The sequence below is a fragment of the Meles meles genome, chromosome 18, assembly GCF_922984935.1.
Source record: "Meles meles chromosome 18, mMelMel3.1 paternal haplotype, whole genome shotgun sequence".
Lineage (NCBI taxonomy): Eukaryota > Metazoa > Chordata > Mammalia > Carnivora > Mustelidae > Meles > Meles meles.
This window is the reverse complement of record NC_060083.1, coordinates 5071283-5094261: the sequence shown is the minus strand read 5'-3', so window position 1 is coordinate 5094261 and position 22979 is coordinate 5071283. Positions and strand designations below refer to the sequence as shown.

Sequence of the window (22979 nt, the reverse complement as noted above, 5' to 3'; positions counted from 1 at the left end):
GGAGACGGGGCAGGCACAACACAAGGGGTCTCTTGCCCACCCACCGACAGCTCTCAATCCAGACGCTTTGGATCCGACAGTGGGGGCTTCTCTCCCTCCATCCTGCTCCCTGGCCACTGAGTTGCCTTCCCCAAGGGGTCTAAGGGAACGGCCAGGATTGGACCTGATAGGTCCGGGTCAAACCTGTCATCCGCTCTGGGATTCCCCTTTGGGCCACAGGGAAGGTAAACCACCGAGGCCACACTGGCTGCATGACAGGGGATTTGAAATCGAACAGCAGGGGGTAATGCTGCAGGGCAGGTGACCCCAGCGGAAAGGGCAGGACACAGGCTGCCCTTGCTGTACCCTGAGGCAGGAGGAGTGAGTGTCACTGGCAGAGCCGAGCCTGGGACCCCTAACTCTGTGCTGAAGCAGTGAGATGAGGACAGGAATGACATTTTGGGGGCTGGGGGGGTGGTGGTGACAGAAGGACCTCTGTCCCACAGCTTCCATGTTTGTGTGTCTTCTAGCGCAGTGTCCAAATGTTTGTCCACCTGGTACGGTATGTTTAGGCTTGAATGTTGACTTTACAAAAAAAAAGCTTGAGACTAAGAAACCAGCCCTCCCACCCCAGGCTGACCCAGGGCTGCCCCTGTTCGAGGAACTCCACCCCCCACCCCCATTGTCTGGGTCCCCAGGAGGACAGCAAGGCTAAGTAGGGCCAGAAACGAGGAAGGCCAAGGAGGGGGTGACACCTTCAGGGTTCTTCGTTCTGGGGCCCACCACGCTCCCCCAGGGGCCACAGGCTCAGCACTGCCCCTCCGGCCCCCTCCTCTGTGGTCTTGCCTTAGAGCCTCCAGCTGTAAGGAATGGCCTGGTCTGTGCCAGCTTGCAGAGGTCTGGAGTCCCAGATGCGGAGCTCTGTTGCCTGGGGCAGTCTCCCTAAGCATCTCCAGAAGACCTTTCAGTGGCGGCAGTGAGGACATTCTAGGAGGGGAGCAGCTGCCCCGGTGCCTGCCGACATGTGGTGTTTATCCCCACGGCCTCCCCCGGTGGTCCGCGGGCTTGGAGAACGGGGTGCTTTTCACTGCCTCCTGCCCTCCCTTCCTGAGGCCCGGCCTGAAAGCAGCCTCCCCACCGGGAATGGAGCCGGAGGGTGTGCGGAGAAGGTGGCGCGGGAGCTGTCGCAGCGCGCGTCCTCGAACGTCCCCGGGCGGGATGGGATTGGGGTGCTCTGGTCCGCTGCACCAGGCTGTGAGCAGAGCAGCCCAGCCCCACCCCGACCCTGCGCCAGTGACCGGTGACCCCGCCACCACCCCCTCCCGCCGCTCTCAGCCGCCTCTCTCTCTGCCGCCTTGCAGATCTCGTCCACTTTGACATCCCCTCCATCCACGTAGAGCTTGGGCCGCCGCTCCGCCTGAGCCCCCTGGAGCACGCTCGGCGACACTCGGCGACAGAGAAGAGAGACTCGGAGGAGGAGTCCGAGAGCACCGCCCTCTGACCCGGCCCGCCCCGCCCCGCGTGTACATACCGGGCCCCGCCCCGGAGCGTCCCGGGCTCGCCCGGCGGTAGCTGGGCGGCTCGCGGTCCCCTCCGGCTTGCGTGGCCCGTGCGGGTGCAGACTTCCTTCGTTCCCTCGGGGTGGTGACTCTGGCCTTTTGTTTGATCTTTGCCTTTTGACTTTGTGCCTCTTTTGATCCACTTTAGCCTCCACGCCCTGCGGCGCCCCCTCCGCCCACGGGCTTCGGTGTCAGAAAGGTCCTTTGCGGGTGTGGACTGGTGCGGGAGGGTCGGCATTGCCGGGGTCCACCCGCGGCTGCCGCCCGGGCTCTGACACTCTGACACCTCGTGCCTCCAGTGAGGGAGGAGGGTTCCTCTCCCCTACAGCGCACGAGGTCTGGATCCCGGAAGGCCCGCTGCCCAAGCCGGGGTGGGGGCGCAGGGGAGGGGGCCAGCCCGTGTAAAAATCTTTTCAGGCCGCCCTTACTGCGTGGCTCTAAAGTCAATGGCTAAAGACAAAACCTGTTTCAATTCAATTCCCAACAGTCTGACTTTTTCCGACCCCGGGACTGAGCGCTCCCGTCAGGACCTTCTCCTTTTGTACTTACGAGTTTAAAAAGATGATCCGGAGGGGGTCTGGACGGCACACAGTCCCTCCCGCACCCCACAGCAACATCTGCTGACAGTAATTCCAGCCCCCGGGCTCCCAGCGGCTGGGGGCGGGAGCCTGCCTCTCCCCCCTGGCGGCCACAGAGACTAGCAATAAATCGGTTTTGCAGAGCACGTGGAGGACAGTAAGGCAGCCTGAGGGGACACGAGGCGGGTGCCACTGGCCCTGCCTTGTGGCGGGCCTCGCTCAGCCTTGGGTCACCACGCTCCCCCTCGGGCAGTTCACCGCGGCTCGGGGAGCCCAGTCACACTTTGGGATTGAGGGAGTGAGAGACAGATTCGGGTCATGCATGCCAAGTCAAACGTTATAATTTTATCCTTTTAAAATAGATGATATACCTATACAGGATATAATATTTGTATATATGAAATCTATATTTGTTTAATTTGAGCCAAACTAAAGCAATGTATAGGTGTACAATGAGAAATTTAAAGGCTTAGTTATTTTTCCCGACACAGTGTAAGATAACTGCCCCGATGGGGGGATTCGCCAACTTTGGATGTTAACAGCTTTGCTCACTTCCTGGCAAGGACGGGTACGTCCCCAATTTGTAAGGGAGCCCAGGGGTTGAAAGTTACCTTTAAATACATGTACAAATAGTTGTCGAAAGTAATGTTATTAAAATAGGTTTATTATCCCTGAGCGTGGCCTATCTTCATGTGTTGATAAGAAGCTTGTCGGGGACACGCGTCCAAGCAGGTGCCCCTCAGGAGGACATCAGAGGTCACGGCTGGGCCAGGCTAACTCCTCAGTCTGTCTTCCACATCACCTGAGCTTTACAAGCTCCGTGTTCTCACAAATAAGTACCAAATTAATCAGATGATTTCATTTCCATACACTAACCTCAGTGTTGTCGAATCCCCAAAGGAGGGCAAGAGTTGGCCAGCCTGACGTCCAAATAATTCTCCCCACGGAAGGCAGTGACGGAGTCTTGTTCTCGCTGTGGGTTAAAGCACATAGGTGGCCTCCACCTCCCCCTGGGACTGCGGGAAGACGTAGCTATTCCTGAGCCACTGCCAGGGCACAGCAGACATGGCTTGACTTGGTCAGAAACTAGGCTACAGCGGGATGGTGGCTCCCTGGGTCGTCGCCGCCATCAGAGCTGGCTTGCAGGTCACGCTGGGTACGGGGCAGCGCAACCCTGCAGGGCAGGGACACAGCCGCTCGCAGGGGGCACTGGGACGAAGTGGAGCACTCAGGTTCCAGGCGGCCTCGTCCCCGTGTTCCGTCTTTGGAAAGGCTATTCCTGGAGTCCTGAGCCCGACCCAGTGTTCCCGGACGTGGCTTGCCTCGGGTGTGCAGAGCGAGTAACTTGGCCGGAGCAGGCGTGGGCACGCCGTTTCCCCATGTGACTTCTTTAAAAAGCAGTTTGTACCAAGGTCCAATTGTCCCCGTTCTTCCGTCCAGCAGCCTCACAGCCCGCGGTTGTGTCAGGTACCGGCCGGAGCAGGCATCCAGCAGGGCCATCCCCGTGCAGGGCTCTCGGCCGAGGCCTGCGTGCACACTGCCCTGTGCCCCAGTGCTTCCCCATTGAGCCCAGCCCTCCGGCTCCCACCAGGCCAGGAGCCCATGCCGTGCCACGCGAAGGATACCGGCCTCCCGAGTCCGGGGTCCCTCCCGCGCCCTCACTGTGCCCTGACTTTCTTGCTCTGTGGGCTCTGAGGCTGCTCTGCGAGGGCCCGCTTGTGCGGGGACATCCCGTCCTCAGGGCCGGCCGCCTGCTCCCGGGACAGCAGGGCCGCCCGTGCCAGCCGCACCTCCCGCTTCTCCCTGCGCTCCTCCATCTCCTCGATGTCACCGGCAAACAGGGCTTTCAGCGGCGCGGTCAGCTTGGGCACTGTCGGCAGGTCCCCGAAGCAGACCTGGAAATCGAGTCCAGATTCAGGACGTGCGTCCGGGGGCCGGGCAGGAGTGAGACCGGGGGGAGCCCTCTGCGCACAGGGCAGGCGCCGGCTCCCTCCTCGCCCACCCTCGTGGCAGCTGATCGGAGTGGGAAACGGGTGAGGCGGGGGGAGAGGGAGGAAGGCCTCTGGAGAAAGGGGCACTGACTCCTGGCTAAGGGGGCAAAACAGAATGGGCCTCCGGAAGGGAGAGGCAGTCCAGACTCTGAAAACCAGCGTCCTCAGAGGCAAACCTCGGCTCCTGCCCTCATTCAGGGGGGCCAGCGGGGTAAGGCTGGCTCCCCCATCGGGAGAGGGGAGCACACTGTCTCCCCAGCAAGTGCTGGGGCACAAATCACGTGGCTGGGGGAATGGCCGGGCCCGAGTCCCCCAGTCACTTCCCGCGGGCCCTGCCGTTCCAGCTGGCGCGGGGATGGTGGTGGCGCAGACCCCTCGGACCCTTGGCCCCGAGCACCCCGCAGAGGGAGCGCAGTCTCTACCCCAGCCCACGCGGCACAGACCTTCATGTGGTCAAAGGCGATCCCCACTTTCTCGTTGAAGTCGGGGCTGAAGAGGGGCACCTTGGCGTAGCGCTGGCTGAAGTGGTTCAGCATGGTGAACCCCGCGTTCATCCGCACCCCCACGCCAATCGCCTGGGACGTGGTGCTGCCGACACAGGGGCTGCGTGAGGCTGATGTCCAAGCACAGGGGAGACCCCGGCCCCCAGAGTCTTCCCTCTACACCCCCAGATGGAGCCTGGACCGAGGCTGGTGGACCCCCACCCGTCGGTGAGGGCAGCAGGGAGCAGGCAGGCGGCTCCTCACGGCGGCGGGGGTAGGGGCACAACACACACTCGTCCCAGCAAAGCCCAGATCTGCCCAGGGCAGTTCCCTGACGTGGCTGACTGCTGACGCCCGCGCACCAAGTACTCTCAGAAACACCCCCAGACTTGGCGGGAAGCCGGCCGGTTGGCCTCTTGTCACTGTCACCAGAGAGCACAGTGTGTCCCCGCAGGGCTGACGCGAGGCTGCTCCGTGCGTCACCCGGGAGGGAACAGAGCAGGTCACCGCAGCTCAGGGCTCTCCCCTACCTGTGTGTCTTTTCCACGGCCTCCTCCTCCAGGCCGTCTTCCAGCGTGGCCTCATGTATCAGGAGGGTGGCGTCCTTCCCTAGGGAGTAACGAGTGCGGCCAGTGGAGCCGAGCCCGTGCCTGAGACACGCCGCACGAGCTGCCCCCGCCCCGTGTGCTCGCTGGGGCTCGCGGTCTGCTGCCTCTACTCACCCATCTGGACCAGGGCCTCGCAGGGCATGGTGTCCCCGGAGTAGACCACTTTCCAGCCGGACGTGTGGACCAGCGCGCAGCCAAAAGCATGCTTGCAGTGCCGCACCAGGCAGGTCTGAAACTGTCGTAGCGGGCGAGCGGCTGTGCAGCCGAGCCCCGTCACCACCGCCCCCACCGCCCCCGCCGCGGGTGCCCCTTACCTCGGCCAGCTCACACGCTTCCAGCAGCGAAGCCATCAGCCTTTCAACGGCGGGGCTGGAGACCTCCGCTCCCTTCTGAAGGCACTTGGCAGGAATCAGGCTGGGCGGACACAACAACGGTTCAACAGTGAACATGAAAGAATTTTTTAATGTGATTCCAAGTTCAAGGTCTGGCTGCAGAGCTCCTGACTCCTTATCATAAAGAGACACAAATCTGTCACTTAGAGGAAAGAGGAATCAATTTAAAAGAGACAAACCAAGCCCTCCGGGCCGTGGCAAGGGACCTGGTGGGTGGGCACTGCCTGTGGCGGGGGCAGGGCGAGGCCGCCCCACAGGTCGGGAGAGACCCCGGGCAGGCGTAGACCACCCCGGGACGGGAGGGGCCGGCCCTGAGCCAGCCACTGCTGGGGGACGCGGCCCCGGAGTGTGGCGTGGACAATCCCAGGACCAGACGGAAACGCAGAGGGCAGAGAAGACACCCGTAGGAAAGCAGGCACCGGCCGCTGGTCCCTCTGGTCCCCCCCGCCCGGAAAGGCGCCGCCGCTCACCTCACGTGCTGCAGCAGCCGCTGGCACCGGTCGTGGTACAGCCGGAGCCAGGCCTGGAGCTGCGTCGGGGCCACCACCAGCAGCGGGGCACACGGCTTCCCCAGGGACGCCTGCGACGAGGACACGGAGCCGCTGAGGCCACAGCAGGAACGGCTCCGGGCGCCAGGGGTGTGGCTGCAGACGTGCAAGCCCCCGAACTCAAGTGTCAGGACGATGGAGGGCCACACTCACCAGAGCCCGTTCTCTCTGCAGCAGGATATTGAGCAAGCCCTGTGGGGGCGGGGAGGGGAAGGGGACACGGCGTGAGCCACGGTCAAAGTCAGCTTTCCGCCCAGCGTCCGGGTTCTGGAGTGGTCCTCCCTCCCTCTCGGCCACCATCCCCCAACGCTGCCATGGGCAGTGTGACCAGGGCGGGGACTGGGGACCCAGCTAGCCCGGGGACAGCAGGCCCCTCCTCCAGGCCGTCACCGGCTGAGGTCCCCTCGGCGCAGGCCAGCCAAGGCCTCGCTGCTGCGGGACAGCGGGGCGCCTGGAGGGACAAGGAGGCTCCCCCAGCCGGGCGCCAGCACTAGCGAGCACTAGCCGGTGCCCGGGGCAGCCCCTGCCGTCCGCTGGGGCCCCGCCTTCCCCTGTCGCTCACCGTGTGGTGATCCGCATGCAGGTGAGACACGAACACGGCGGCGAGGGTGCCCAGGACCCTGTCCACCTTGTCTCCGTAGTGACGGCACAGTTGCCCAAACGTGCCCTCGCCACAGTCCAGGAGCAGCGACCTGTCAGGGCTGCAGACAAGAGCGACAGTCGCGCCGCCAGGCAAGGCTTCGAGGTCTGGAGGGTTTGCATTTCAGCGAGGAGAGCGGGAAGCGGCTCTGCGCTTCCAACGTCTTCCAGAACCCCTCGTGCTCATTCCGAGAAGCTTTTCCAAACACGACGGCCGTCTTCCGGCGTCCAAGCTCATTATACAAAAGCACTGATTAGCCTCAGAACCCTGAAACCCCTGAACGTACGCGGAGTCCCCAGAGCCACACAGACGGCAGCACCAGTCTGGGGAACGGGAGGGCAAAAACCACAGCCCCAAGGATGCCTCTCGGATTGTTTAAACGGAACACGGCAATGCCCCTGTGGGCGATCCGGGCACCGGGCGTGGACACGGGAGATCTGGCCGCTGTGCACCTGCTGCCCTCGTCAACCCGGCGGGGGGGGGGGGGACCGGCCGGGCCTGCAGAGCCGCTTCACTGCATGTCCTCAGCGGCGAGGGAAGTGTGTCCCAGGGGGGGTGTTTCTGCTGGCAGGCGCACTTCTAAGCGCTGTGTGCGCCGAGCGCGTCGGCCGCTTGGTCGCCCTCCACTGCCAGCATCCAAGATGACAAAGCAAAATTTCAGAGCCAGCCTGCACTTCCTGCAGACGTGAACAGGGCTGGGGACCCGGACTGACCTCTCCGGGGGCAAGGACACCAGGAAATCCAAGAGAATCCCTCAAAACCCACCGGCAGTCCGGGGGCTGATCACGAGACCAACGCACACACCCCGCAGCTGTCCCCCCCGCACCGGCGGTTACCAGTTAGGGCACGGCCCAGCCGGCGGTGTAGACACCAACTCACGCTCCGGGTCCGCCCCGACCAGCTGTGGGAACTAGTAACCTCTTGGGATGTTAGTCTAGCGATCAAGGAAATGGGTTAGTCACGATTCCCTAGGCTTACTGTGAAAATTCAGTGACATCATTTCTTAGCAGGGTGCACGGCCCAGAGCAGAGCTGGCTGTTTTTGTCAACAGACAGAACAGGGAAAGAAGTCGGGATTCCCACGAACTATCAAAGGCATTAACACCCACTACTCCCCTTCTGGCCGCTCCGGCCAAGGCGACAAGTGTACTCGCTTTCACAGGGCTGCATCTCCCAACCGGCCCCGGGCTGGGGGTGCGGGGTGGGGAGCGCGTGCGCCCCGTGCACGGGGGCTGCTGGGGCAGAAGCGGTACCTCATGCGGACAAGCGTGGCACTGACGTTGCGGATCTTCATGGGGACGGCGGAGCCCGTGCCGAGGAAGACAATTTCTGGATACTGGCTTCTCTTCTCTGTGGAAAACACACAGTAGAAGGGTCCGCTACACAAAGGGACAGCATCCGTGAGAGGGTAGGGCCTGCCTCCCGGGGGGCCAGTGGTCCCACCTGGCAGGGGTGCTTCTGTAGGGACCTCGTTGGAGGCAGGGCCCCGGGCTGTTTGGGGGTTAAGTGGCCGTCCGCGAGGCACAGCAAATAACCCCCACGGCCTTTCCTTCCGGAGACCTTCTCGAGGTCTTTCACAGCACAAAGGGCACTTTGGCTACAACGGCTACAAATCATTTAGCTCAAGGGTCTGATGTCTGCCTGGCGTCCGGCCCTTTACCACCGGACCTGTTCCTCCTGCAGGTGCCATAACCACCGTGCTGGGAGGAAGCCCGGGCTTACAGGGGAGCACACAGGCTCAGAGGGTCAGCCCTCCAGAGGGGAAGAGGCAGAGCCAGGACCGGAGTCCAGGGAGACCCGATGTGCCCCTTCCACGAGAGGGGAGGCTCTATACCAGCCCGGAGACTTCCCCGGAGAACCTGCCATCGAGGGAAAGACCATCCGGCTGCATTCATGCTCCCCGCTTTCTAGTCCGGCGTTCCCGGCTTCGAGCACTAGTTGCAAAACCAGCTAATGGACCAGCAGTCCCCAAGCTCCCCTCCGTGGCTTTTCCTGATGCGGTGATGAAGGCCCAGCACGGTGAGGGACGCGGCCAGGTCTGCCGTGGCTCCCCGTTAGCCAGGCCAGGACCAGATCCCGTGTCGGCAGAGGCCGATCCAAAGTTCTTTGCAGGGTCTTGCAGGAGCGCCCAGAACCATGGCCCACAGTGCGTACTTGCCACACAAGGGCTGGGTGCCATCACCCAATGCTCGGGTTGAACTGGTCTTGATGGGAGGGCAGGCGAGCAGGCACGGGCACGGGTGTGTTTAGAGAATAAAGCCACGCTGGGTCATGAAACTAGACCTGGTTAGACGGTGCCAGGCTGTGGTTCTCCCGAGTGCTCTGAAAACACCCGCAGGAGGGCAGCGGCCTGCCGAGGAAGGCGGCTCCGGGGTGTTCCGCTCACCTGCTGGGTCTGGGCCGGCCTGCGCGGCCTCGCGGTACTCCTGCACGCTTTCCTGGAAGTTGGGGAGCTCCAGCGCCTCAGCGATGAATTCGTCGGGATTGCAGACAATAACCGCATCCCTGCAGGGAGGACGGCATCTCAGTGACCAGAGCAGGCACGTGGCCTCAAGCACACACCCATCTGGATATCCAGAACCAACTTATGGGCACAATCGGCAGGAAGTTCTCCAAATCAAGGCGGAAGGCGAAGCAAGCCCAGGCCAGTCCTGTTCTCCTACAGTGCAGGACCCTTCTCAGCGAAGCGGGGGTCTCGGAGCACGTTCTGGACAGCTTTGGCCCCTCAGGACATCGCAGCTCAGAATCTGACGATCCTGGCAATACCGACATCCAGCAGGTCCTGACCTCTGCCCGCCAGATGCCACCCACACCCGCACCCCCTGCCGGACTGTAACAACGATAAATGTCTCCAGACGTGGCCTGATGTCCCCTGGGAGCCCGAGGAAGGGAGGGGAGGAGGGTCAAACGGTCCGAGTTGACCAGCCTGGCCCGAGAGCAGCGGCTCCCACACGAACGTGGGCACAGCTCGTTCCAAGAACCCTGTGGAATACAGGCCCTGATCCGGCACCACGGGCTGCAGCCAGGGCTGTCTTTAGCAAGGCCCCGATGCTTGCAGGGTCCGGGCACACGGGGAGGCCGGCCGCGGATCAGCGGCTCTCCACCCTGACCGGGCGCTACGCTCCCCCGCGATCTCGTGCAGCAAGGCCCGGCCAGCTCCCCAGAGTCTAGTGCACGAGGCCTGGGATGCACGCTCCCAGGTAAAGGAGGATCTGGGCATCGTGCCAGGCTCATCAGTCAAGGTGTGCGAACCGCCTGTGCAGACGGGGACAGCGGGCTCCAAAGTCCCAAGCCCGCACCTGGGGGTCCCCCCGTCATGCAACGTGTTCCAGACGCACACTGGACACATGACCCACAAGGGGATTACTGACCAGCCCTGGGGGCAGAGGCCTCAGAATGGGTCACACCGCGACCCAGCAGTCCCCCACCTGAAAATCGCCCTAGGGGACAGAGTTCCACTGAGACACACGCCATGCATTTCCCGCTTCATTAAGACAACAACCTAGAAACGTCCGAAATGAGCAAACATCCCCCCGTGGGGCACCCAGAAAAGCCTCGTTCCTGAAGGCTATGGAACGAGTCATGACTCAGGAAAAGACGGGCCTGTCAGGCCACAGACCCACACGCACACTTTCCAAAAGATTATTCCCCACGTGGTCCGATTCAAAAATCAAAATGTTAACGATCATTATCTCCTGTCTTGGACACGGGATTGCGAGATCTCAGTTGCCTAATCTTCTTCATCAAATGCTTACGTTCTTTGTTGCCAAACAATGGATCCCCCGCACAGTTTTCATGAGGGAAAACACCTTTAGGAAAGAGAATCATCGCTGGCCTCCTCTTCCCACCTCAACCCGGACCAGAGCAGCCTCTGGTGGGGATGACCCTGCTGGGGAACTCCCTGGACCCGAGGCCGCGTCCACCTGCCGCGGCAGGGGCAGAGTTCAACACCTGGGACACACACCGCCGGCCCTTCCGGAGAAGAGCGGGGCACCCCCGATCTAGGCCCTTCCACCGGCTCGGAGTCATACAGACCTCTGCCACTCCCTCCGTGGACGGAGCTGATACTTGAGGAGACATTCGCCCCGGACTGTGGGCACAGGGAGGGCGGCGTGTTCCTCCTGGAAGACACAGATGCGCTCGGTGGAGAGAAGGAGGCGGCGAGGCGCCGGGCCAGGGGACCGCGGGGGACACTACCTGGCGGCGGGGGGTGGCGAGCGGGGGGAAGATGGTGGGGTGGATGAGGCTGAGCTGCGTCTGGATCTTGTGGCTGCGGAGATTGTGGACGGACAGGCAGCTCTCGTTCAGGACCAGGTGCTGGGTGGCGGGCCCAAACCTACGGCAAAGACCACGTGTTCGCAGGAGCCTTTAGGGCGGACGCCCACCAAAGGGGTGGCAGCGACACCCGGGGCAAAGAAGGTGGAGGGAAGGGGTGGGAGAGTAAGTGCGGGTTCCGAATCGCCGGCCGCCCCGCCCCTCTGCCTCCAAGTCCAGACCCGGATTCACAGCCGCCGGGAGGCCCAGAGGAACCCGGAGGCTGAGAGGTCAGGGGCCTCCAGCCAGGGACGGGGAACAAAGTGGAGTAGCAGTTCGGGGAGGGGGAAGCAGAGGTCCTAAGGCTCCTTAAGACTTGTGCCCTCCAGGGAAGGAGCTAGAGAGGGAGGCCGGCCAGGAGGGGTGAAGAGCCCTCGGGGACCACCAGGTGCGTCTGGGAGGAGCAGGCGGGAGGCGGAACTCAAACACGCCCACCTGGCCTGAGCTTGGCCCGAGGGGCCCCGGGGGGAAAGGCAGGGTGACCTCTTCTCCACTGAACACTGGGACACCTCTGCCTCGCAGGGTGGGGGGAAGAGGGGAGGAAACGGAATGAGCTGCAGAGTAGCCAACACCCCGCCTTCACCCTGGAAACTGTACTTTAGGACCCGGCTGCAGAGCGGGGACCCAGGGGACACAGCGGGGAGGGCGGAGGCTGGCCACCAGCAGCAAGTGCGCGCGCACGGCGCCCCCTAGTGGCGGCTCAGAGCTACAGGCAGCTGCTCCCCAAGCCCGGGGAGGGCAGGGAGCCCTGGCAGGAAGGTGAGGGAGGGGAGGACAGAGGGAAATGCGTCCTACCTCTCCATCCACTGCTGGTATCTGCGGTCCTCAAGCACACACTGTGGGGCCATGTGAACCACCAGCGCCACGGGGGCATCGGCATGGCCTTGGTACCTGGGCAGAAGGGAGGAAGAGCGCAGTTGGGCTCAGAACCTTCCCAAACGGGGACCATGCAGCCAGGGCAGGGCACCACGCGGCCTGCTCTCGGGGCCTGCAGTGACCCCGGCCTCCATGCCCAGGCCAGGCTGTGCCCGGGCTGCTCCCATAGTGTCTGAGCCCGCCAGGGCCCCACATCGGGGCTTCTCTAGTCCTCGGGCTCTGGGGCTGCTCCTGGGCCTTCCCAGCACGAGCTCTGCTTCCACTTTCACAGGACCTTCCCCCGTGAGTTTTGGGCACCTGCACTCGCACTTGGCCATCTGCCTTCTAGCAGACGCGAGCCACGGGCATGGAGAATTAAAATCGTCTGTAATTCCCCCGTCTAGAGTCGTCACTGACTAACACAGTGAGGTGTTTCCTTCCAGTTCCCATTAAAAAAAGCACACGCAGTACTTTCTACCTACCCCTCTGCACACGCACCCGCACAGACCCAGGTGGCTACGGGTCGTGCAGGCGAACCTAGCAGCGTCACGTCGGCGCACACGCCCCGCAGCTCCCAGCCACTCCACGCGGCTTTGCTGCCCGTGACCTGATGGCAGCACGAAGCCTGTGCCACCACAGGACCCGGATTCACCCAGCAAGAACAAAGTCCATCTCAGGAAGAGCTTCCAACGCGAATTTAAAACATCACGGCTGCCCAAAAAAGATCTGTGGTGATAAGCGGAATAAAGCACTACGTGCAAATCATAAATACGAACTAGGAACCGGAGAAACCCAGGGAGAATAAACCACTGAGAACGGGAGAGAAATGGAAACACCGACATGGGGGCAAAGCTACCCGGGATGGACGCTGAGCCGCCAAGGGGTCCGCCGTCCTGGACGACGGGAGAGCAAGGCACCGGGGCCGCCAGAAGGGCAGACCAAGGCTGTGCCCGGACAGAGAGTCCGTCCCTTAACGGGGGCCTTCGACCAAGACGGCCTCACAACCTTCAGACCCGCCAACACAGGTTCAATACAGGCAAGTGAAGAAAATGTACTTATGTAAAAATAACCCCAGTAACAACTGGGGTATTAATTAGAACTGAAGAAAGTGCTAGAGTGTGTCCTAGACTTAGCACTCTAACTGGCCACTGGTTCTCTAGTCTGCACGTTGTCTCTGGCTTTCGATCTTTTCTTAATTTCACTACCAAGGCTGTGAGCACAAAGCCCACCAGGCAGGAGTCTGGAACTCAACGCGCGGGCTTCCGCGGCCACGGCTGGGTGCCAGGAGCAGCAGCGGGTCAGGCAGACCCCCCGACACCCTTTCGATGCCGGCCGGGCTCCCCCCGCCCCCAGAGCCCTCATTACCTCTTGAAGGTGGCGTTCTCACAGATGGGCTGAATGAATCCTTCATCCGGACATTCCACCACAACAAAAGCAAGACCAGGATCTGGAGGAGTACAGATCTCTTCGGGCAGAATCTGTGAAATCACTGGGCTCACGGTTCTCTCCCAGGGCAGAGTCGCAGCTCAGCAAACACACCGAATGGCTTCAAGTCAACGCCTCCCCCCTTACATACTGTCCCCGAACAAGGGCAAAACCAACGCGACAATCGCCGCCCACTCCCTCCCCGTGCTCTGTTTCTGTAGGCCAGGCAGTGGCTCGCAGAGGGCATCTCAAACTCAGGGTGGCCACGAAACCAGGCGGGACATCCAAGGTGCCCTCAGGTCTGTGGCCGTTGGTCTGGACATCCTTAGACGCCGGAGAAAACATCCTGGCTAAGAACACGGTGGCATTCCCTGGGGCCGGGGGCCTAAAGTCCATCCTCAAGGGTCTGCTGCTAGACAATGCCCGGACCTCCAGGACAGGGGACAGCGCCCATCCGTTGGGAGGAGGACCCTCAAATCCTAAGTAGGCGCTCTGCAGACACGCCCAAAGGTAGCCAGCGTGGCCAAGCAGGACAAGTCCAGATAGGAGACCCTGTTGTACCGCTCGGCCCAGTGAGGAAACCCGAGCTGCCCTGCTTCCCTCAAACGCGAGGTCTGGACCCGTGTCCCAGGCCCCAGCCGTCACTGCCGAAACATCACGAAAACGGGGCGCCTCACCTCTCTGCCCTCGTAAGTGATGCTCTTCCCGTCCTTGACGGCAGCAATGATGGGAGCGATGGCAGCTGTCCCGCTGAAAGAAGGGACCGGCCGCTGTGAGACAGGGTGCGGCAGGGACACGGGTGCCTCCCGACCCCCGGCCCCCAGGCCCAACAGCACGCGCACCCCCCCTCCTCCCCCGCCCAATACTCACACTGGCAGGCCCAGCTCCTTGGCTTTGAGCACCAGGAAGTTTCCCTTCTTCACGTGGAGCTGTGACAAGGAGAACATAAACACCATCTCAGCGAGGGTGGGGTGGGGGAGGAGGAAGCCCGGCTTCCGTCAGCCTCCGTCCAAGCGCACCTCTCTGGTTTCACTCTCTCAGGCCACCACACCGTTCCTCAAAATGCAGTGCGGGTAGAGCGCTGAGAGGAAGTATGCTACCTTCCGAAGAAGCCAGCTATTCTGAAATACTTTAGAAGCTCAGTGATTTAAAACATGGCGCGTTACGTCCTCACGTGAACTTGTTAGGGATGTAATAGAATGCGATCCATTTCCAAATCAAATGAAAAGGCTCCTTTGGGTCCCTGGGGACCAACACCTCTGTCCCACCCTCTTGCACGCATGTGGGAGGTAACAGAACACGACCGGCCCTCGGTCTGACAGCCCCGACCATGCAGTGACGGGGACGGGGTAACAAAAGCATGGACAGTCTTCCACGGCACGGCTTTTACCCTGGAGGAAAGCTGTAATGAAAAATCCCTGATACGCTCTTATTATGCCAGAACGGACAATAATCCTGCCACAAACCTCAGGACCGTCATTCCGTCCTTGAAAATGTGTATTTTCGGGATCTACTTATTTCACATGTAATAACAACAAAAAATGAGAAAGCACATAAAATATCACTAAGTCTTTGAGCACTGAATTATATTTGATTTTCATTTTCTTCCTTAGATCTTTAAAAGGGCACCTGGGTGGCTCAGTGGGTTAAAGCCTCTGCCTTCAGCTCAGGTCATGATCTCAGGGTTCTGGGATCAAGCCCTGCATCGGGCTCTCTGCTCAGCGGGGAGCCTGCTTCCTCCTCTCTCTCTGCCTGCCTCTCTGCCTACTTGCGATCTCTGTCTCTGTCAAATAAATAAATAAAAAATCTTAAAAGGAAATTTCTCTTAAGGCAAAGTCTCCGATTTGGATCCTCAGGCCTTACTAGGGTTCTAGAATTTTCTGGCTTGGTAAACGCTATCCTAGAGGAGGGATTACGGCTCAAGTGTGTGCGTATTAGGTACAGACAATGAGCTCCAATGACACCTTTAGATGATGATGTTGGCCAGGCCTGTTGTGACCAAACGTTCCCTCCGCAGACCCAAATGGGTTTCAGGATGGAAACCAAGTACTCTAACATTTCACAGGGACTTGCAGACCTAAGGCGGGCAAAACCCCTCCCTCCCCAGTGAGCTGAGCTCAACCCACGAGAAACTGTGGTGCAGGTTCTGCAGGGTGCGGGGCATGTGGAACACAGAGGAGAAGCAGAACGTAGCCCCCCGAGGCCCCGAGCTGGCAGGCAGCCATCTGAGGCCCATGCTCTCCTAACGGGACAGTCTGTGTCTCGGGCCCTCACGTGCTGGGCCTCTTTTCACTGACCCCCCCAGAGCTCGGACGAGGTCAGCTTTACTGCCTCCAAACCCTCTGATGAGCGGCAGCACATTGACTAGAAGAGGGACAAGGGCCCACAGGCTGACCCATGAGAGCAGTGCTCAGAAGGCACAGCGAATGACCAAGGAGAGAAAAAAGGGTCTTGGGAACAGTGGCCGGGGACAGCCAGGGCTTACAGGGGCACGTGGCCTGGCACCCAGAGCACATGCCCGCCCACCTCTACTGAGGAAGGCGGGAGGGACCTAATACAATTACAGATGACCAGAGAAACCTACTTGGAAAGTTATTTTGCTGCCTAAAAACTCAGAAACATACATGGAACAAGCCTACAGACAATTGTCCTTCACTTTCATAAAAACAACCACTGAAATACGGTGACAGACGAGATAATGATCTTGCAGCTAATAACGATTACTGCTGACCTTCTGGAAGGGTTTTCCCTGGTGGGGGTGATCATCTGGCTAAGAACTGCAAACATATTTTAAAGTCAACATTACTCCTCAAAAAATCACCACTGCCCACAAAATGACGACGGAGAGCCCCGCCGTAGATAATCCTATTTTAGCGCAAAGCCCGATTAAAGCCAGGCCCTTGGTCCAAGTTTTAAAACACCCTACGGTAACAGAATTTCCACAGAATTGGACCGACTTCAGATCTGCAGACCCAGGGAATGCCAGCCAACATGAAAACGAGTCTGATGCTACTGGCTGAACAGCTATGGTAAAAGGACAGAAAGGAAAACGGAGTTAGAGGAGTGTGAATGAAAGCCCGATGCACCTGAAGGCAAACAAGTCCGCCTCCATTTCTCAAGTGCAAGGTGGCCCACTGTGGGCAAACGTAAACCAGGGGACTTTGGAGCCGCTGGCTCTGAAATCGCTGGACGGGAGCTAACGGAGGGTCCCGTCACACGCTCGCTGAAGGCCCACCGGAGAGGCACCTGCTTACCTTACAGATGAAAGCTACAACCAAGGAGGGGTCCCTGCCGCTCTTTTTCTGGCCAATACCTGAGGAAAAACAAGTCAGATTGTAACAAGGCAAACAGGAAGATTCACAGGCTTCACAGACCGACGATTGTCTGAAGTCTAATTCGGTGCCAATTAAATGGACATGACGGTTCCGTATAAAGGTCAGAGAAACACTGGTGTTCTTTCCCCAGCAGACCTGTTCTTTCTCCTACTCACGCCCGAGATCGGAGTGAATAGAAAACGCAAATCGCCAATGGGAAAAGCTTTAGAACAGGCTAGTGAAGTGCTTTAAAACATGACACACTTTACCCACATAGTCAGGAGAGAGAATAAGTAAGTTGTAACGTGCTTTATAAACAAGCGTACATGAAACACCAGGAGGGAGCCAACGGGCCTGCAGAGAAAACGCGGATGTGGGCCTTCAGCTGGGCCATCCCAGGGAGGACGGCTCCCGGGGGCAGCCCCTTCCCAGTCAGACAGACAGACCCGATCCGGGAAGGAGGAGGAATGCATCAGCCCTGCCTGACACGGGACCGCAGCCCCCTGAAGGGGTCCCAGACCTTCCACACATCGAAGCTAGCATTAAACTCCGTTTCTCAGCAGGCTGTCCTTCTGGAAGAAAAGGGGCCAATCCGCTCACGGACCTGAGTGGTCGGCTCAGCAGCTTTCTGCATTCGTGAAAAAGTCCTTTGCGTTAAAGAAAAACACGAAAGTCTCTGTATGAACCGATATGCCAGGCCTTGCTCTCCTCTGGGGAAACCGAACACGAAGTCTGGGGTCCAGCCAGTGCTGGGGGTCGGCTCCAGGGCTCCGTACTGCTGCCCTCACGGCAACCCTCCCCACTGTCCCCACGGGCCAAGTCCCCCAGCACGCCGAGGCGGCGGACGTGTCCGATACGGGCCTCGTGGGATAACGATGCCAACGCGGGGCATGAAGGGCAGCGATGAAGAAAACCATGCTCTGGACAGGGGCACTGCTCTGTGGAAACAGCGTTACCATCTGGAAGGTGCTGCTTGTTTTCAGCGGATCCAGAATCCGAAGACCGTCCTGGACTGAGTCGCTCTGGGCTCGGGGATGCCTGGCGCCCTCCACACTTCCGCTCACCTGGTCGGCAGGGGAGACAGTCGAACCCCACACCCTGGGGTGAGCTCCCGGCCAGAGCCCCGCTGTTCCCCCACCAAGGCAGCCTCTGCCTGAGCCACACCTCCCCTCCCTCCCCTCCCCCTTCGGCCCCTCCACCACAGGCACCCTGCAGGCTTTGTCTCCTGGCCAGCTCAACACTTCTGCCCCTGCCCCTCGTTGGGGGGCTCTCATCTGTGTCCCCTCAGCACTTGGCAGGGATCAGACTAGTGTCAAGGAAATGTCCCCAGGGTCCTGTGTTCTCCTCGCAACTGGTAAAACCTGGCGTGCAGTGTGACTGGCCAGACTCCCGGACAACACGGACGTGGCAGGGCCTGTGTGTCCCTAAGTCAAAACCACACCATCCAGCCCTGGGGCCCGCGAAGGTTCCCGGGGCCCTGTGACCCGCTCACAACACTTCTATCAGTGTTAGTATTCACAGAAAAGGTTACCAGTACAAGTCTCTTCAGCATCCTCTTCCCAGAGGGGTACTTACATCTGCGGCAAGTAAGCCCCAAAATTTAAATGAACACTTCTGAGAACCACCCACTTTCTGACGCTGTCTGATTAGGACATCCTAAGTGTAACCACGATCGTTACCTAGGAGCTGAACGTGTCTGTCTGTAAGATCCTAAGCTCCCTGAAGGCAGGAACCATGTCTTAATTCCTCAGCTAAATTTCCTAATCCTATTCAGAAACAAAACTGGGTACACAGTGCCAATCAATATTCCAGAAGTTTCTAGCTTCACCCCACGTTTTCCTGACCTGGGACCTGCATCCCTCCCTCCTGCTGGGAAATGGGACTCAGGCACTCACTGTATATGGGAACCTGGAAGACGGTCATGGTCTCGTCCTTATATTCTGGTGCCGAGTGGGGCCGCACAGCTGCGAGAGAAAGACCAAGGGCAGTGACTGCGCTGGGGGGAAATGGGCTTTCCAGATTCCCGGCCACAAGCAACCAATTTACCCCGGAATGTTGCTGGGAATCTACAGTGAACTCAGAATCTCTTAATCAATGACCATTTTTAGGCAAGAAGCACCCATATATTTTCACTCCCAGCACAGCCCAATAGTCTCACTGAGAACCATCTCTAACCTATATCTGGGGGCATGACGTGGGGGCACAGAAATTACAACAGGCATTATTTTCAAAATTCATCTCACTGATGAAACACTTGGTTTTAAGGTTTAATTTAGTCCAAGCTTTATGGATTCTAGTTTGGGAGACGGGGGCATACAGAAGAAAGAAACGGCAGATGAGGAGTCACACTCAGGAACATACCCAGGTCTATTCCTTTCAAAGGACCAGAAAATATCTTGATAGCTTCTAGGTATTTTTCCTACAAAAAATAAAGGAAGAAGCAGTGATGGTTGTATAAAGGCAGAACAATGTTCAGAAGCTAGTCTGAAAGGAATCTATCAGAATCCTAGAGGAGAACATAGGCAGTAACCTCTTCGATATCAGCCACAGCAACTTCTTTCAAGATAAGTCTCCAAAGGCCAAGGAAACAAAAGCAAAAATGAACTTTTGGGACTTCATCAAGATCAAAAGCTTCTGCACAGCAAAGGAAACAGTCAACAAAACAAAGAGGCAACCCACGGAATGGGAGAAGATATTTGTAAATGACAGTACAGACAAAAGGTTGATATCCAGGATCTACAAAGAACTTCTCAAACTCAACACACACAAAACAGATAATCATATCAAAAAATGGGCAGAAGATATGAACAGACACTTCTCCAACGAAGACATACAAATGGCTATCAGACACATGAAAAAATGTTCATCATCACTAGCCATCAGGGAGATTCAGATTAAAACAACATTGAGATACCACCTAACACCAGTTAGAATGGCCAAAATTAGCAAGACAGGAAACAACGTGTGCTGGAGAGGATGTGGAGAAAGGGGAACCCTCTTACACTGTTGGTGGGAATGCAAGTTAGTGCAGCCACTTTGGAGAATAGTGTGGAGATTCCTGAAGAAATTAAAAATAGAGCTTCCCTATGACCCTGCAATTGCACTGCTGGGTATTTACCCCAAAGATACAGATGTAGTGAAAAGAAGGGCCATTTGTACCCCAATGTTTATTGCAGCAATGGCTACGGTCGCCAAACTGTGGAAAGAACCAAGATGCCCTTCAACGGATGAATGGATAAGGAAGATGTGGTCCATATACACAATGGAGTATTATGCCTCCATCAGAAAGGACGAATACCCAACTTTTGTAGCAACATGGACAGGACTGGAAGAAATTATGCTGAGCGAAATAAGTCAGGCAGAGAGAGTCAAGTATCATATGGTCTCACTTATTTGTGGAGCATAACAAATAACATGGAGGACATGGGGAGATGGAGAGGAGAGGGAGTTGAGGGAAACTGGAAGGGGGAGATGAACCATGAGAGACTATGGACTCTGAAAAACAACCTGAGGGTTATGAAGGGGCGGCAGGAGGGGGTGGGGTGGGGTGGGAGGTTGAGGAACCAGGTGGTGGGTAATAGGGAGGGCACGTACTGTATGGAGCACTGGGTATGATGCCAAAACAATGAACACTGTTATGCTGTAAATAAGCAAATAAAAATAAATTAATTAATTAAAAAAAAAAAAGAAGCTAGTCTGAAAGGAATAAAGAGGTCTAAAATTTAATAAAAATAAATGCTAACATTCCCTGTGGGCCTCCTTGGTGCCCCACATGTAGTAAGTTGACTTGGTGTTTCGTATGTGTGTTTCATGTAATCCTCAGCAACTTTATGGAACTCACGGCCATCTCACCGGTGAGGAGCCTTAGGTAGCTCTAAGGAACTTGTGCAAGGTCACACGCTTAGTCCTGCTTTGGACTCAGGTGTCTAACTTGAAAGACCACCCGACCAGCTACCTCTGGAGGGCCAAAGACAAATCTGCAGAGACAAATGCTTGTCACTAACATGAAAAAAGGAGGGGTCGGATCTGAACGCTGAGTCAGGAGGGACTCACCAGTTGTGGAGGTCCAGAAAGCACACACTTTGGGAGGCCGGTTTCCTTTAAGGTAAGAATCATTCCTGGAAGGGGAAAGAGCATCAGCTGTGTCATTGCGGTGCCCTGCAGCTGCCACCAGGAGGCCCACTCCTTGCTTAAACAGCTCCGTATCCACTTGTCCTCATCACGGGCCCTGCGCAGAAGGGACTCCTGCTGGAGGTGCAGGGGACATCAGACATTCCTCCGATGCCTCCAGAATGGGCAGGACTGAGGCTGGGGCCAGGCGGTGAGGCACCCAGGACGCCCTTAGGTTCTGCAGCCTAGGCCCCTCACTGCCTTGCCCTGCAGGGTCTCAGGTCTGAGAACGGGATGGGCTCGGCGTTGTACTCCTTCCCATCCATGTCACAAAGCTTACGGACTTTGGCAGTGACACAATCTTGACCTCTCTCGCTGGTGGGCATGAATAATGGGGCCATCCAGAGAGCGGGTATCTGTGTGGGGCTGCTGAGTCTCAGTGGTAAATGCACATCCTTTAACCATGACCCACTACGTCCTCCAGTTCACTGGCCGGAATCTCCAGTCCAGCAACTCAATAAACTGAGTAGATGACAATGCTTGGAAGCAGCATTCGTGTTCAAATCTGTCCTTTTGACTCACAGCTTTCCAAGCTGCGGCTCACAGGGCAAGTATAGGAAAAAATTCCAGCTCCCTGGACTTGGAAGATCGAGGGGCGGGGGGGGCGGGGAAGAAAAGAGCAACAAGAAGACAGGCTAAATGCCAGAGACTTCCCTCCGGCCTCTGACCTCGGAAAGAATATACTTACCACACAACCCCCCAACGTTAGACCAGTGCATCCGGGTCAGGAATATATTATCCAAACGAGCCACCTTCAACCTAAGAAAGACAAAAACGTTTGAACAGGTCAGACCAGGTGGATCAGGGACCCTCTCTTCTGCTTTAAAAACACTCCGGTCTTTCCCCGGGGCTTTGGAGCCCCATGAGCATCCCCGCCCCAAAAGAAAATGGTTGACTCACTTGTGCTCCTGCATGAGCCTCTGCACGCCTTCTCCACAGTTGAAGAGGTACCTGCAAGACGAACACCACGCAAGATGCTCAGACGGGGCTCTGTAGGGTTTGGGCCACGGGTCTGGATGTTTTTACTGAACACTACAGAAAACGGAAAACAAAAAGCCCCCAGACCCCATGTGGTGCTACTACGGGACTGCATTTCTGGCGTGAGGACACTGGTGGGGAACCCTCCCGGAGGGAGGCCAGCAGGGGACTGGGTCCTTTCCCCCGTCACCTGACCTGCTACCCCACACGCCAGCCGTGAGGTCCCGGTGTTGGGGCGCACGGCTCAACGTGTGCCAAGCGGGCCTGGGCGCCCCGGGCTGGAGAGAGGGCGCTGGGGCTCCCGGGAACCCCACGGGCGTGGGATGTAAGGCCCCGGGGAGCTCCCAGCCCCTCCCCGAGGGTCCACGGTAGGCTGCGGCAGCGGAATCCCGCACGGGTGACGCGTGGGGGACCCCGGCGCGCAGCACGCGGGGCGGGCGCAGCGCACTGACCGGTTGTACTCGGAAAACACGTAGAGCGCCGCGCCCACGTCCCGGCCGCCGGCCGCCACCACCTGCAGGTACACGGTGTTCGGCCCCCCGGGCTCCCACGCCGCGCCGCGCTTCTCCCGCGTGCGCAGGTGCCGCAGCGGGTCCTTGGGCGGCCGCTGGCGGCGGGCGGGTCCCTGCGACATGGCGCGCCCGGCCGCGAAGCGGAACAGCAGCACCGAGCGGAGAGCCCACATGCACCAGCCTCCGTCCTAACGCTGCGGGTCACCGGGCTCCTCGTGCCCCACGCCCCGCCCCTCCGCCCCGCGTGGCGGGCCCAGCCAATCAGCGCGCCGCGAGCCCAGCTGCCCGCCTACACGAAGCCGCGCGCCCAATAGCGAGGAGCCTTGCCCCTCGCGGCCTGTCAATTGGCGAAGACCATAGAAGAGGCGCGGGCTAGAGTGCCCCGGACGGCCCCGCCCCTTGCTTCCTTCCGGCTTCCCAGGTGTCGATTCTTTCCGGAAACTCCTTTCCGCCTGGGGCGGGACTTCCGGGAGGGTGGCGCTGGAGAGAGCGGTCGGCGCCCCAGAGCCGCTTGTAGGGATTTTGAGGGGCGCGGAGGGGAAGGGCGGGCCCGCGCTGGATCCCTGTCTCCGCCGATCGTGTCCCGCGGGTCGAGTCAGCCGTTGGAGGGTTGGTTTGTTCTTAGAGTAGCAAAA

At 58.9% G+C, this 22979-nt stretch overlaps 2 protein-coding genes across 5 annotated transcripts in view; one reads left to right on the top strand and one right to left on the bottom strand.

Moving 5' to 3' along the window:
* The window catches only part of ARHGAP44 (Rho GTPase activating protein 44), a 166655-nt gene extending 163864 nt beyond the window's left edge, over positions 1-2791 (top strand). For 3 of the 4 annotated variants that reach the window (XM_045984174.1, XM_045984173.1, XM_045984176.1), the window contains one exon: positions 1341-2791. In XM_045984174.1, coding sequence (XP_045840130.1) covers positions 1341-1480 — 140 coding nt within the window. In that variant the 3' untranslated portion in view covers positions 1481-2791. The remainder of the gene's footprint in view (positions 1-1340) is intronic. The other variant, XM_045984175.1, reaches the window with a different exon arrangement.
* On the bottom strand, positions 2500-22560 carry ELAC2 (elaC ribonuclease Z 2). The gene is made up of 24 exons (XM_045984172.1): positions 22285-22560; positions 21755-21805; positions 21543-21613; positions 20738-20802; positions 19046-19103; positions 18580-18648; positions 17641-17748; positions 16625-16683; positions 14241-14299; positions 14048-14120; positions 13311-13423; positions 11886-11981; positions 10974-11112; positions 10812-10897; positions 9163-9281; positions 8030-8126; positions 6700-6838; positions 6291-6329; positions 6060-6169; positions 5512-5611; positions 5312-5432; positions 5120-5198; positions 4551-4695; positions 2500-4011 (listed from the first exon to the last, which is right to left on the bottom strand). Exons 1-24 carry the CDS (start codon positions 22515-22517, stop codon positions 3775-3777), a joined length of 2466 nt encoding a protein of 821 aa, XP_045840128.1. The 5' UTR covers positions 22518-22560; the 3' UTR covers positions 2500-3774.
* Positions 22561-22979: the final 419 nt, after the last annotated feature.